Source organism: Paramormyrops kingsleyae, chromosome 20 (genome assembly GCF_048594095.1).
Source record: "Paramormyrops kingsleyae isolate MSU_618 chromosome 20, PKINGS_0.4, whole genome shotgun sequence".
NCBI classification, from domain to species: domain Eukaryota; kingdom Metazoa; phylum Chordata; class Actinopteri; order Osteoglossiformes; family Mormyridae; genus Paramormyrops; species Paramormyrops kingsleyae.
Window position 1 is genome coordinate 10612923 of NC_132816.1, and position 16421 is coordinate 10629343.

The following is a 16421-nucleotide window of genomic DNA, read 5'->3' on the forward strand; positions in this document are numbered from 1 at the left end:
GCAAAATGAATCAATAAACCAATTATAATATGTAAGAAAATGTTGAAGTGAAACAGAAGATCAGTTTTCCATGAAAATATAAATTAAAGGTAAAACCCTTCATACGATTTGTAACCCAATGTATGCACGCTATTTTTGTGGAGTTGTGTAAAGAGGAAAAATCATGTCTAAAACTAAACATATCATTGATATTTTTAAACGTGACATGGACTGTTACAACAAAGAGTGAAGTATATTTCTTGCTGACATCAGCACTGCGCCAAAACGGACAGTTCCATTTCCAAAATCCTGTTAACTAATTTGAAGGAATATTTTACGCAGCGATTTTTTTTCCAGTTTGAAAAAGGGGGTTTCATAACATAAAATGCATCTTAGTATGACAATAATTTTAAACTAGCTGTTATATTTAAATGGTGTTTGAATAATCGCTAAAAATCTGCAACGTGACGGGCTTAAAGTTCGCATTAGACCACGTTAATTATTGATTGGCACGGTCCTGCTATATAAAGAAGATGCGAGGGGTGTTCTGCTCTCTCTCTCCTAGTCCTTGGTCGCCAGGATGAGTTACGGATCAGAGCTGTACTCTTCCTCCTCCTACCGAAAGATTTTCGGGGACTCCCCTCGCTATGCTGCCTCTCCTCCGCGGCTGGGCAGTGCCTCTTCCTCCCGAAGTTCTTTCTCCTCTAGTGGCTTTAGGTCTCAGTCTCTGACCCGCTCCTCTTCTTTGAGCTCCTACAAAAGACCAGGGCGATCTTCTTACTCGCCCGTGCTAACCGAAAGCCTTGATTTGACCCAGAGTTCAGTCCTCAACAATGAGTTTAAAATTATCCGAACGAATGAGAAAGAACAGATGCAGGGGCTCAATGACCGCTTCGCAATGTTCATCGAGAAGGTGCGCAATCTTGAGCAGCAGAATAAAGTGCTGGAGACCGAGCTGGTGGCGCTGCGACAGCGGCAAAGCGAGCCGTCCCGACTTGCAGACTTATACCAGCAGGAGATCCGAGAGCTCCGTTCCCAGGTGGAGCTGTTGAATGGAGAGAAGTCGCAGATTTTGATTGAACGAGAAAACATCGAGGACGATTTTGAGAAACTCCGATCCAAGTATGAAGATGAAATAAGGGTACGAGAGGATGTAGAGCAGATGCTGAAAACTTACAAGAAGGACGTGGACGATGCAACCATCGTCCGACTGGACCTGGAGAAGAGAGTGGAGTCTCTACTGGATGAGATATCTTTTATGAGGAAGGTTCACGAGGAAGAGGTGGCTGAGCTAATGAATATGATCCAGGCATCCCAGGTCTCTGTTGAAATGGAGGTTGCAAAGCCTGATCTCACGTCTGCGCTGAAAGAAATCCGTGGCCAGTACGAAAGTCTGGCAGCCAAGAATCTGCAGTCGGCCGAAGAGTGGTACAAGTCCAAGTTTGCGGATCTAAGTGAACAAGCAAACCGAAGCAATGAGGCGATCCGGGCAAGTAGAGAAGAGATCAACGAATTTAGGCGACAACTGCAGTCCAAGACTATCGAAATCGAAAGCCTCAGAGGAACCAACGAGTCACTGGAGAGGCAGATCCGGGAAATGGAAGACAGGCATAATACGGAAATTGTTGGATTTCAGGTAGGATACCATTAAAAATAATTTGGTATTAGATTATATGTATGACATTCCAGTTTACCTGAATAACAGGCAGTACTTAAAATGTATTGCATGGTTGTAAATGAAATATACACATGGGTAAAAGAAAAACGGAACTGTTATAGACAATAGTTAATATCTAAAAACCTGATGTAAATAATTTCACACACGGAAGCTAATTTTATCCAAACAAACGATTATTTTGAGATGTGCGCTGAGAGATTGCATTACATAACAAAAAAAATTAATTAATGTGCAATTCACGAGCTGATTAATAGGCCTATAGAAACTGAACATTCCACTTTTATGTAGTTATGCGGTCGCAAACGCAGGTGGCGCGTTCTGTCCATGGTGCTGAAACCATCTCTCAGAGCAAGGCGCCCCACGCCAGCCAGATAAAGAAAATTATGCTCAAGGTTACTCAAGGTCACAGACTGGCAATAACTAACTACTGACTTAAGGGCTTTACTCTAAATCTGTCTTTGTAACTGAATGCCAAATTACCATGTCAGCTCATTGTTGGACATAGGGGAAAGAGTGCCACGATTTGTATAGCTTTACTTGAACAGACTACTCAAATTATGTGAAGCTCAGTACTCTTTAAAATTCTGATGTAAATTCAAATGTAGCAAGTAGCCTTTAATAGGAAACAGCTGTCAGTCAGTTGTTATGGGTGCATTATGTACCGTTTTCTTCTAAATCTCTGCAAACCCAGGGGTGACAAGGAGGTTGTGATTCATGAACTTGGCTGAATGTGCCACAGATGCTGTAATCCATGCACCACACGTTATTGCACATGTTATTGCAACATTCTTTGTATTCGGTGACCAGGACACAATCAACGAGCTGGAGAATGAGCTCAGGGCCACCAAGAGTGAGATGGCACGTCACCTGAGAGAGTACCAGGACCTGCTGAACGTCAAGATGGCCCTGGACATTGAGATTGCAGCCTATAGGTAGAGCATCATTCTCATTGACTGATTGGGAAGTGAAATCAATTGAGAGTCTCAGTTTTTGGCAATTTTAATTTCTATTTGCTACATTGGCTGTAACCCAGTAAAAATAGTATTGTAATTATCATTCACAGTATGGCTGTTTACTCTTTAAATTCTCACTTCTCGCAGAATAATTTTTATATTGAATGTTTTTGCTTTAACATGTTATTAGAGTACCATAGTAATTTAGCATTAAAATAAACAATAGCTCTCTTCACTGACACATGTGACAATAAGACGGATAGGACTGACCTTCCCTCCTAGCACTTCCAATTAAATTTATTTTTATATATAGCGTCTTTCACAACAGAGTCGACCCAAGGGTGCTAGACATGGGTGTAATACATTCCTGCATCATTTGTGCACAATAATTCAAGAATAGGGAAAGGGGAAGAGAAAGAAAGAAATAAAGAATGAAAGAAAGAAAGAAAGAAAGAAAGAAAGAAAGAAAGAAAGAAAGAAAGAAAGCCAGATGACAACAGAGGAGGGGAACAAAAAACTCCCAAGTGAAGACAAAAATAATCTCTGGGGGTCCAAGGTCAACTGGTTGCCCAGACCCCCTGGGCATGCTCATTTAATAGGAAAAGAATGAGTGGGCTTGCTTGCTAAAAGCAAGGTATAAACTGTGGTCAAAGGCAGAGTCCATCAGTGAGTCAGTTCTCCACGCCAGCCCGTGTAGGGGGGCAGATTGAAGTCCTCTTTTTTGTCTTCCCTTCACAGGAAACTGCTGGAGGGAGAGGAAACTCGCATCAGCTCGGGGATATCCTATGCCATCCCCAACCCCAGCCCCAGCTTGAGCTACGGGTACCAGACCCGCATCTACACCAGCACCTCCAAGGTCGGAAAGAAGGAAGAAAAGGAGGAGGAGCCTCAGGCCAAAGCCAGCAAGACGAGCATCCAGCGCGACACATTCGAGGAGATCGTCGAGGAGACCACCTCCACCAAGAAGGTGGAGAAGAACGAGTCCATTAGCATCAACTCCACCAACCAGAAAAACTAAATCACCCCCCTCCCTTTCTGTAATGGAATGGTCTCAGAGAGGAATCCACCACACAACCGTTGTGACACTGCACTATGAACACCTTACAATGTGAGTTTCCAGAAACATCACTCCAGAAATTTCAAACGGCACTTTAAAACCACACGTACAATACAGACACCATTATGGACTTAAGTATTAGTGCACTGCCACAGGACGTAAATTATTCTCGACACATTCCAGACGGTGTGTGGGGGTGTAAGTTCACCAGAAATCACAGACATTTCAGAACTACAATATATATTCTATCAAGCATTTCTAATTCTGCAAATACTGGTATGACTGAAAATAAGCATTTGTCTTCTTCAGACTTTGTTTTAGTAATTCATGTATCCAGCACAAATAATATCGAAATGCCTACTTAAAACTTGAGAACTAATGTTGATGAGTCAATAGTGATGGACAATGATCAACCTTTGGTGTTCCAAAGTAGAGCATCTAGCACATTTTATTAGAAGTACCCAAATGGAGTGTATTAAAACCATTTCAAAGACAGTGCAGCCAATGAATCGGTTAAAAATGTGAACGATCATCTGCAGGTAGACATCTACTCTCCACTGAAGTTTTACTGTCGAAAAGGCCTCTACCTAAAACGAAAAAGAGAAATTCCTCTCCAAGAATGCTATTGATATATTAATGCATCTCTTTACTTGCACTTAGAAAAACAAGTTATCGAATTCAAGAGTTAGTTGCATGGTGTATTTTTCATGTTTGCATGGTGTGTCATTAGGCCACTGTCACTGACTGTGTCTTCCTGACCATAGGGTAGAAAATGAAGTCTTCTCCATTTCCTGCATTTCTCTGTTCATTGTAGCATATCTCCAAGCAACTTCAAGGCTCAAAAGTGTGGCCGAATGTTGGAAATTATGTTCAGCATTTCAGTAAGTAGGGTGCATTTCAGTAAGTAGGGTGCATTTCAGTAAGTAGGGTGCATTTCAGTAAGTAGGGTGCATTTCAGTAAGTAGGGTGCATTTCAGTAAGTAGGGTGCATTTCAGTAAGTAGGGTGCATTTCAGTAAGTAGGGTGCATTTCAGTAAGTAGGGTGCATTTCAGTAAGTAGGGTGGCTGTATTCCTGCAGTCAGCTTCTACAATGAATGTGAATTGTTGAAGTTTCATATTCAGAGAGTCTCTGTTTCAGAGTAATATCATTTCAGCTGTGCTCCTTGATTAAATGTGCTAAGAACATCTGCACTAGTCAATCTCATCTATACAGTTACCCAATGTACACTTTAGTCGAGCAGGGTTTTGGTTTACAAAATGTTCAGCACAAAATTCATAGGTTGATAGACCATGGCTCTTAACTATGTGCACAAAAACATTAAATATCCATAAGGATGCCTGGGATGCATCTTAAGAAATCTATACTGTGCTACCCTGCCTTAGCAATACAAAATATATGAGCTAGAATACCACAGAACAGGGCCTCGAATTTAATCAGCTGTGACTGTTAGCTTGACTGTATCAGAATGCATTGTGTGCTTGACCACTTGCATGAATGAGACAAATGTGTCACTGTGAGATGGAATTTATCTCATCCAATGTCTCAGAGTTAAGTGATTGTCCAACTAATTTGAAATTAATATTTCAGGCACAACTTTACTCGGTCTGATGTGTCTTCCAACTGTTTGAATTTCTGTAGAGCTTCCAGTCATTTCTAAGCCTTTGGAGGGGGGACATGGATAAGTGTTTTGGGAAAAAAAATATACAAATATAAGGACAACATATAGTTGTCAGACGTCCTTTCAATGCAGCCACTCCGGCTAATATTTTGAGGGAAACTGGTGGATGTCCATCATTCTTCTGTGCTGTCTGCCATAACTATAAAATGCTGGTTGATGAGGCCTGGGGCCCTTAATCAAATTTGTTCCAAGCACAGCGAGGCACAGGTGACTAAGCTTGCCGATGATTGTATGAATGCAAGTGGCATGGATGCCCTTTGGCAGAATGCATGTGCATCAAGGGTTGATTAAATGTTTAACAAAAATTTCCTAAGTGTTACCCACAGAAAAGGAGATAATGCTGTAGGTTGTCAAAATGCCTTAACGACACCAACTTTTTGAGTTTGGCAGTTGTGTATGTGCAGTGTATGGTTTGAGTACTGATGTGCTGTATCTCTTTCTAGAATTAGTCTTCTTAAATGACAAGGCCAGTTGTTTCTGAATCTAGATAAACAATTTTCCTCTGTTCCTTACTGCTGTATGGCACATACCAATAAAAAAAAATGTGCTTCAATGTCTTCCATTATTTTCACCTTTAATTTCACCTGTAGTCACAAAGGTGTAATGTAATAAGGGACAGCTTGTTGTCAACCTGTTAATCTGAGATTATTTGCTTTGCCACCAAGGTAATGTAGAAGCCCTTCAGAGTCCAATCAATTTGAACCAAACAGACCTGTACTCATATCTTTGTCGGGACCATCCATTCATTTATATGGGAAAAACCCTAATCCCAACATTAACAACCTTAACCCCTACCCAGCCCTACCCTTAACCATAAGTAACCAAAAATAAATACAATACTTTTGGCATTTTTTGATTGCAGTCACAAATTTTTTATAAAACTCAATTTACCATTTTTGTCACATTGTGGGGACCAAAGTTTTAGGACAGACATAAAATGTTAATCAAATTATCACTAAAATCAGTGCCTTGGAGAGGTATAAAACCGCTCTTAAAATGATCAGACTTTTCTGGATTACAAATGATACACAGCCTTCCTGCCAGAATTTTTAGTGCTAAATTATCGTCTCTCACAGTAGACTTTCAAAGTCAAAATCAATTCACTGTCAGCAAATCTTTTTAAAGAAAATCAAAAACCGGAGAATGCTGCTTGCATAAGTATTTAAGCCCTGCACATTAGTACAGTGGTACCTCAGTTCTCAAGCTCATTAGAACTCAAATTTCTTAAAAGTCGAACCAACCAGTTCGAAAAAAAATTACCTAGAGCTTGATCTGAATCTCAGAAGTCAAACCATGAACCTAAGACAACTTGTACGTGGCTTTGTGCCCTGTTCAGGAGTGACTGTTACCTGCCGTTTCATCCTGGCCCCCCCGCTGCTCTCCTTTTTGTGCGCCTGCTGAGTTTTGAGGGACGGCCTGGTCTAGGCAGCTGTTGTGTAGCTCCCTCCTCCTCAGTACTGATCCAGCTGCGGTGTACAATACAGTTTTTTTTGTACTCTATTGTAATTCTATTATATTCGATTACTATATTTGTAACTTCCTTTTAAGGAAGGGGGGGCTGCTACACCCCCTCGCTGGCTGCATTAAGGTGGCCCCCAGTGCAGGAGCGGCCGGACACTGGAATCCTGATGTGAACCTCAGGTACAAGTCACATCTTTGATGAAAGAGCAGCGTGTGAGGATGATGGCTATTAATTTCCAGTCTCCCAGTAAAACAGCTCTATTACTGAGAGAAAGTCGAGCAATATACTGAACTTCCTGCTCTGGGTGTCACACGTCAGGTCACCCTACCGATGTCCCATCCCGAGGCAAAGACAGTGAATTACAAAAGGAAATTAAAATAATTACTGTAAATCTGCAACATCAGCATCCAGCATGTACAGTGCAGGGACACCCCCCCCCCCCCCCAAATGAACAGATCGGTTCTGTCCCATTACCATTTCTGGAGCAGTTGTCATTGATGTTGTGCTAACTGGGATCTCTGTCTAATCTCTGGACGAATTACTCATGTTCAGCTATTTAACAATTCATTTAGGCCTCTGATAACTGGAGCCTTTGCCCAGCTAGTGTTATTAAAACACTTAAACTTAAAGGTCTGTATTAGCAACAGAATGCTACTTTTGCTCTATAGCATTTTGGATCTAGGGACCCCTCTCCCCATTTGACAGAATGCAGAAGGTGCCGAAGGAGCCCAAAGTTCCCCACTACACCCCTGAGTGGTTCTTCACGATATTAACAAGAAAATAGTTATTACAACTAAGTTTAACTGGTCAGATTAATGTTCTAATTACACTAAATGTACACTGTCTTATTTAAGAAATGTGTTGTGCTTTTTTTTTTTTTTTGCTTTTTTTGCTTAAATCAAAATTGAGAAACTGTGTAGTGTTTTGACACTTTTGGATTAAAACTATACAATGAATAACCGGCCTTTGCCCACCATTTGCCCAGATCCTTTCTGGTCTCCAGGCAAGAAAAGCACAGGGAAAAAAAAACAAAAAACAGAAAGTGGTACCCGGTACCCGGTACCGGTACAGTACTGACCTATGGAACCAGCAGCAGCAGCAGGACCCAGAGGCCTCAGCGACTGTGCAGATTGTCACACATGCCGCATATCATCAAAAATGTAAACCCCTGCAGTGCCGCCCGCTGACGGCAAAGGGAGAGTCGCTCCCTAAAGACTCAACAAGCTGCATCTGAACTCCTGTGTGCTTCTCCTTTCAAATAAATTTAAAAAATGCTTTGTGTACAGGCAGTACCCAGCTCCCCAAGTCTGTCATTCAGTTGTAGGTAAAAAATAATTATACAGTACATAATAACAATAATAATTATGCAGTAGTAAAAGTAACTACATACGGTACTGTACTGTAGCTCAAGATGACGAATCGCTGAAGCTGTGCAATGTTTTCACGAGCATCATAAAGTAATGTGTGCGTTCATTATTATAAACCATTGCAATTAACTCAAATTTTTTATATAATAGGCTTTATGACAGTCCATTCTTAAATACGAGTTGTCCGTAAGTCAGACATTCTTAATCCAAGGACAGCCTGTATTCCATAGTTGGGAAGAATACAGAAGAATATCCATTAAAAACGCTGCGGATTATTACACGTACCCTGGCACAGGCTCAGCGATGTGTCCCAGGTGGTGAGTGAGATGTACGTTGATATAACCTACATCACATACCCTGTGTGTGATGAAATAACATGCGAGCAGCAAACTTAATATCAGAGGATTTGGGTCAGATGCCCTCCGATTAAGAGTCTCCAGTTCATAATTAGAAACTGCCCCAGTGATAATTATGCCAGTTGGCAAAGAGTCAACTTTCTTGTCTACATTAATTAAAGCTCTACCTAACCAAAGTGCATGGTGTCAGATTAGTCTGATATCGATTTTCTGCGTAACCTAAGTTAGTCATATGATGGGACAAAAGCGAAAGCTTAAGCCAGGGGTGGCCAACCTTATCTGCAAAGGGCCGGTGTGTATGCAGGTTTTTGGGATAACCTGTAGGTCAGCTGTTCAAAACCAGGTGCGAGGACTCTTCAGCCAATCAGTCCTCTATAATTAGTAATCCAATTAGGGAGTTGCAGCGAAAACCCGCATACACACCGGCCCTTTGCGGATAAGATTGGCCACCCCTGCCTTAAGCTAAAAGAAGTCATCAGCTTCCTGCTATTGAGATTACATGACAAAGACACAGACGCTCTCAGCAAAGAGACCCTCCAGGATGACAGACCCCCATGAACTCTACATTTCATTTTACAAGTCTTGCTTTTTATTAAAATCAGCAAACAAGAGGCAAGACACACATTGTGATTCAGCAAATTTTAGAAGGCAATCAAATGCAGCATTTTCTATATTAACATGTATAGCATTAACTTTTTTTAAAAAACCTCACAATAAATAAAAAACAGTACATCAACACATCAGCTCATGTGGCTTCCGCAGCTTGCTGGATGCTGCTGAAGCATCAGAGACACTGACGAATAAAGGAACAACGGTGAACAAACCCCAAGACATATAATGCAATCGACGGCAAGCAAGCACATCAGTAAAGCTGCAGTTTCTGTTTTGCATAAACATGGAAACAATTTCAAGCACGATACACAACTGCAGTGCACAATTAAAGCACACTAAGAGGTGGAAGTGTCAAAGTAATGGGTTAAGTTTTTAGCACAGAGAGTGTCGCCCTGGATACCGCCCCAGACTGGGGGGTAGAGCTTCATGAAGCTCAGTGGATCTGACAGGCAGACAGTTCAGCGAGGCAGCGCCGCCGGTCCGATTCTCAGCCAGAGGACCTCCATGTCTGCTAAGGCCAGCCAATCCCGTGTGTGCAAGCAGGCAGCCTGCGTATTTGTTAACAAACGGCAAATATCCCTCGCACATTGTTACAGAACTGATGTTACGTTACTTAGAAAAATAAACAATGAGGTAAACATTCTTTTACAGGAAGCTCACACGTCAGTATAAGTAAAATGCCTCTTACATTTAATTTTTTTTTTTAGTGTAGAATTCATGCCCTCAAAAAGCCTCTTTAGAAACACCGGCACTGAAATCAAGTGGCACGTGAGACTCTTGCATATTGTTTTCTTTCCATGAGGACTGACAGATCCCTGAACAAAGTCGACTGCTAAAGGTCCCCGATAGAATTGTTTAGTATGACAGAAGGAATCCTGAATTGTTGTCCTAATGATTGGAAGGATTCAGACAAAGCACATTACCCTGACTCAAGATATCCTGAAGGACAGAATAAATTCTCACAGTGGATAAAATGCATACTTATTTTTCAAAGATATTTACAAATATGAACCAATTTCTAGAACCATTGTGTAAAAAAACATGGTTAAATTCTAGCAAATGTGCCTGCTAATTACAATATCATCAGTCGGTCTTTCTGAAAGACAGACTATTCTGTTTTCCTATAAATTTCATTCAGAAATACTAGCAAGTGAACATGCCATGCAAAAACATGTAGCCCTTGATGTAAGCATTTTCATATCTGTTTTTATTTGGATACAGCACACTGGGATCTACTGTTCGTAACGCTGTGAGCAAAGAAAGATGTCCTGTTCCTGGGGATGGGGGACATTTCATTGATGTTTCAAAATTCAGCCTTGCAGGCATTTAGAGAACATTACTGCAGTCAAACCCTCCCAGAAGGTTCACCAATCAGGAAGCTCGAAAAGGCATTGCGCGGCACGGTCGATGTTATGGGGAGATGACACACCCCCTGCACCCGAGCGACAAGGGACCCTCCGCGATCTGCCCTCCCCATCTCATCTCCGGGGAGGCTGCACGAGTCCAAAATGCAGCACGAGGAGTCCATCCTGGAGGAAGGAAAGAGAGTCAGTGCGGCTGAGTCTGAGGTGGTGTAATGCAGGGGACACAGAGGCAAACACTCCAGGGAGAGAAGATAAAAACCTGCTGAGTTTCCCCTATGAAAAGAGAAAAGGCCAAATTTATCATCATTTATGCACAGAAAATATGTAATAGTTCCTGCAATGATCATACCATGTAGGACAGAAGACAAAGTCAGTGACTCCTAATGTGGAACCGGTTGGTGATTCTGACAACCATTTCCCTCCGAAACGTATCACAAAGGCGAAGACGATGATGAAAGAGAGGAATGGTGCCGGAGCCTAGGGTCCCCTGACAGAACCAGGCCGGTATCCGTCTTCCGGTGTTCAATGAAAAACGAGCATCGGGGATGGGGGAACGGAGGGGGTGCCGGTTCATGCTAATTAACTGGGCCGGCTGGCGCCGGGACGCCCCCTTGTGCCAGATACAGAGTCGAAGAGGTTCCTTGGGGAGGCCTTGGCGTCCTTGTGTCCCAGGTGCCAAATGTGCACATGTACGGGGGGGTTGGGGGGGAGAAGCCAGAATTAAGGGATGAACATGCCATCTCCCAAGAGAACAATCAAAGGCTCCCCCGCCATTTTCTGAACACTGGCTTTACATTGCTCTTTAACCCCAAATTACTGCTGCAAGACACAACAAACCTTTCTCTCTGAGAAGTGTGTGCACTGTAATTACGGTTAAAGCGGTGGTGTTGAGCAGAACCTCAGGGCTGCTTGTCTCTAAAGACCCTACAGCGCAGGAACCTGGAGTCGGTTCCGTGTTTACCCATCTGGCTAGGAGCCTTCACTTACCGCGGCCAGCTTCGGTCAGTAATCATTCACCAAAATGCTGAGGCTATGATGATCCGAATGCCCAAAAATGAGACTGTGACTGATGTTAAGCGCAGGGACACATGGGGTAATGGCACAGCGGTGCTTGGGGATGGCCGGCCGCCCGCCAGCCTCCTAGCTGGGTTATAAATAGCGTCATCAGGAGGGACTCTTTGGTGGAGACAGAGGGCATCTGCTGCTCAGACTGGTCTCCTGACATTTCCCGACGAAAAAATAAAGCTAAGCCGCGAATAAAAAACAGAAATAAAATCCATTTGCTTCTAGAAACTTCCCCAGCTCTAACAGCATAAAAGCCAGGGGTGAGAAGAATGCTACAGTAAATATCTGTTAGCAGGCAGGGCTGGGTAGGATATGACAGCCTGATACAGCCGGAGCTGCATTTGGGATTGTGCACAACATCTGCTCAGCTGGCTGGGCTCGTCTCTGTCTGGACACAACCAATCACCAATTTGATCACTCAAGCCTGCTATTGTTTTTATGACTTTAGTAGTGATCAGCATTAGATTAAAAGGCCACCTAGTTAATAAGATGTTTGTTGGGGGGATCCCAGGCAGCAAAAGGCATACCCTCTTTTTACATTTACAAAATAGGAAACAAGACTCATGTATAGGAGAGAAATGACTGAATTTTTGTTATTTTCTTGTCTGCACTCTATTCCAACCTCTGCTTTAAAAACATTTTTTAAGTGTAGTTTATTAAAAATGAAATAAAACCTTTCTTCTGAAACCAGCTTTGAGTCCCTGCTTTTCTCACCAGGGAACCCCATTTCAGTATACAGCGCACGCACGCACGCACGCACACACACACACACACGTTTGCATTCACATCTTTGTGGAGACTGCCCCTTGATTTCTATGGATAAGACCCTAATCCCAACTATGACAACCATAACCCCTACCCAGCCCTAACCTTAGCCATAAGTAACCAAACTAAATATGAGACTTTTGGGATTTTTAGTTCTTTGATTGCATTCACAGATTTTCCTCCTGTGGGGACTGAAAGAATGTCAAAATGTCAGGCTTTTATCACATTGTGGAGAAATCACACACACATAGCATACAGACCTCTGGGGTGTCTGCAGAGGTTCACAGCAGCCAGCATAAACCACAAACACACACATAACAAAAGCCTGGTACAATATTAATTTCCACCTATCCCACCCATCCAAAGTGATCTTGCAATTCTACAGAGACTCTAGTTCTAAACCTAACTTTCCTTTGAAACAAGTCACATGTCTTGCACTCAGAACCGCTAGGCCTTTCTGCCTACAGCTAATCACTAACTGAAAGCAGCCGACACTTCTAAGGCTTTGTGAAAGTTATTATTAATGTGACTTGGTAACATATTATTAAAAAATGCATTAAAGATCCACCTACTCTACCCACTCTCGTGTAACACCAGTACGCTTCAGGTGGCAGGACACGCAGCACCGTGTAACGCGCTTGTGGGTTTTTAGGGGTGTGTTCATGAAACCAGAACCTGGCTATTCAAGTGCGGATACCCAATGTTGCATTCCAGAAATTTCAGAATGGAAAACATATTAATACCCTATAAATAAATACCACGTCCTAATTGACTGAATGGGTTTAGGACAAAGAGCTCTATTGTAGCTATGCTGGAAGACAGCACCACAGTCTGAAAATGTTCTGGAGGACCTTCACCCTGCACTGCATGAAAAGGGAAGTCATTTCTGAATGCCACCCCTGTACCTCTGAGCGAAAGTCTTACAGTTTTCCCAGCCAGGATGGCATTCCCCCTTGCTGCTGAACAATTTAAATATCACAATATATCTGCCACATGGTTTAAACACACATCTTAATCTCGACATCAGCTTCTGGTTCTATTTCTGTAATCTGTAAAAAGAGATGTAATGTGGGGCTGAGAAAATGGGTGTGAAGCAGCTGCGCCCTTTTTACTGTTCACTGCACGCTAACAAATGTATCCAGAGGGTCTTATTATGCTTGCAGACGGGCATCTTCATTATGAGACACAACACAGACGAATCCCGGGAGAGCCCAATTTGTGCTGATAAACTGGAGGCCCGGAATAACAGAAAAGTATTTCATCATGGTATTTGGAAGGGCTCCGGTTCTGTGGTGCTGGTTCTGCGACTCGGTCTGGAACGGAGAGCGAAGGATCAACGTGAAGAAGCTCCCGGAAACAGGGGTGCCCAGGCGGTCTGCTCACACCAAAAACAGCTAATGGGCTCGGAGGTACCTATGTGGTGCCTTCCTCTATCGCACACGGCTGATCTGAAAGGTCTTTGGATTTACAAAGAAAGGACATATTTAATAGCCTAAATATAACATGCTAACCAATGAAAATCTCCAAAAAATCTCACACCCAAACCATGGGGATTAGCCGCATTTCTACAATGCTTTCCAGATAATAATAGAGTCAATTATAAAACTGCAATAACCCCTTTTAGTACTTGAGGCATTACAAATCCCCCTATGTCACAGAACCCATAAAGAGCTTAATTACACCTTAAATATAACTTAATGCACCCTCTGCATTCTTCGGAGACAACATCCCCACATTTCACACTGAAGTGGAAAACATGACAAAACAGCATCCAGGCCTTGGCCCAAGGTAACATCACTATTTCCCGATTATCGGGCAGCGCATTAAACAGGCATTCGCATCACTGATGTGAACCTTTGTCGGGAGAAAGCATAAATCTCTTTCGGTAATGGGCACAACAGGATGGCTGACAGCACAGGGGTGAGGTGACGCTAGGGGTTGGGGGGGGGCGGTAGACAAAGGCCTTCCACCCCTCCCCCACCTCAGCACCATTGGGGACGTTCGGCCCTCTCTCGTACTAATTCACCGCCTGTCAGCTTCACGGGCTGTCCAGAGCCCTGGTTGACCTCTGGGGGATAAACAAAGCGTGATATTTAACCTCAATGCTGGGGCCCAGAATGCTCCAGCCACAGCCAGTCCTGCCTCTAATTTCACACTCACTGTTTGTCGAAGATGTAACCATCCGTCAAATCAAAAGAGAGTTACCATAATTAGAACTGAATCTCTGTCCGCGGATTGGCCAAAACCTCAGGTGATAGCGAAGCATCTGCAGACCCCATATACATACAGTATATACACGCGATTTTCCTATATTTACATATTGTAATTGATAAATTACGCACAGCAAGACATTGCCAACATTAAATACAGTCATAATAAAGTACATTGTACATTATATAATTTAGTACAACTGTACTCTCTTGAACGAACGAAAGGGATTCTGATGTTTGAGCCTAATTCTCAAAAGGTGACAGAGCAATGAAAAAAATATGTATCAAGGAACGACAGACCAATGAAAATCATTCTTTTTGTACTCTTCAAATGACAAAAGAACAATAAAAACATATATTTACATGTCATCTACCCTAAGTGCACATACAAGGAAAATACTGCATATTGATGGACACTTCCTGCTCATTCCGGGGACTGTACGGCATTTTCAGCTCTTATAATGATTTTATCGGAAATTTAGAGACACCAAAAAGCCCTGTGTTACTGAGACCAGCCCTCCAGAGATACACCACCATTCTACACACTGACGCATGCAGACGTTTCAATTAGCGAGCCTCTCGCCCCTCAGTGTCCACAGGGCTTCATAACCCAGAAAACCACCATAAAAGGTTAATGCACTATAGATGGAGGTGATTTAACTGGCTACCTTTTAATTTGGCCTGAGGCTCAGCTGTGGTCCAGACACGGTCCAGTAAACACCTCATACCATACCCGGGAGTCCACGGGCCGTCACCTTGGCGACAGGCTGCCCTACCAGGAATATGGTATGACTCGTGATTGTCCACTGGGATGCATTTACTGCATCTTATTTTAGGTAGCTCAGGTGCGAAGTGCAGGGCATGGAGAAACGACTGCAGCGGTTCACTGGCGTGCAGGAGGTGTGCTGCAGTCGTGTCCTGCAGTGGGTGTGTGCGTGTGAGTGTGAGGAGGGGTGTCCCACTGCCTGCTGACTCGACACTTCCCTGGCACAGCACCATCCTCGCAATCATGGCTTACATGCGACGCCGCAGCACAGCAGAGGGGGACGCCGCACTGCACCACATGCCTCACAGTTATTTATGCTCCACATAAAGAGAAATTGATCAGGCGTACAATTTAATGCAAATTGAAACAGAAATGTAAGGGAAAAAAATGTGCAAAACAATATGAAAATAACAGCAATGCACAAATTAAGTTAACAAATGCGGTCCTCCCTTTCAGCAGAAACATAGGTTATTAATTCTTTGCATATAACAGTGGGCAAATCTCACACAGCAAACTGCCATCATAGCTTATCTCGATGCTGAGTGCAGCAGCATCAAGCCTGAACTTGACACAGAGAGTGCACTTCTTAATCTGGACGCTCAGCGTGCCACGGACCGCGTCCTGCAGAGCGGAACAAGCTTCAATTTATATGTTTAATCTCCATGCAGCCACTTTCAGCACCCCCGACTAATTAGTCTTATCAGGCGTAAAACAAAACAGTAAAATATGCAACAGATGGATTGCAACATTACTGTGAATGCGACAACTAAAAGCAGTACAATACACACATCGGGGATAAACGACATGATTTTCAATAAAAATGCAGTACATCCGGACGGGAGGATTATGTGTAAACTGATATATTATACATTTCTTTTATTCCTAGGGCAGTATTAAGAAAAAAACGTGGAACCCTATCATATAAAACATTCCCGCTCTTTCCGCTCACTCTCCACCATCGTCAAAGTCCTGCGCCGTTTAATTTATGCACAGTAATTACACCCAGGACTCAGTTGAGAGAGAAAAACACATGCGCACCCTTCCTCTCCTCGTCGCTTTCACCGATCCAAATTCCTGCTGTTCCCGGCTCTCACTGTATCAAAGTGG

The 16421-nt window shown here is 42.9% G+C and overlaps 2 protein-coding genes across 7 annotated transcripts in view; one reads left to right on the plus strand and one right to left on the minus strand.

Moving 5' to 3' along the window:
* The first annotated feature begins 363 nt into the window (after positions 1-363).
* LOC111836919 (alpha-internexin-like) lies at positions 364-5900 on the plus strand. Its single transcript, XM_023798613.2, has 3 exons — positions 364-1615; positions 2465-2589; positions 3349-5900. Exons 1-3 carry the CDS (start codon positions 560-562, stop codon positions 3626-3628), a joined length of 1461 nt encoding a protein of 486 aa, XP_023654381.1. The 5' UTR covers positions 364-559; the 3' UTR covers positions 3629-5900.
* pcgf6 (polycomb group ring finger 6) overlaps positions 2734-16421 on the minus strand; it is a 29403-nt gene continuing 15715 nt past the window's right edge. For 2 of the 6 annotated variants that reach the window (XM_072703747.1, XM_023798646.2), the window contains one exon: positions 9099-10673. In XM_072703747.1, coding sequence (XP_072559848.1) covers positions 10623-10673 — 51 coding nt within the window. In that variant the 3' untranslated portion in view covers positions 9099-10622. The other 4 variants (XM_072703746.1, XM_072703744.1, XM_023798632.2 and 1 more) reach the window with 4 other exon arrangements.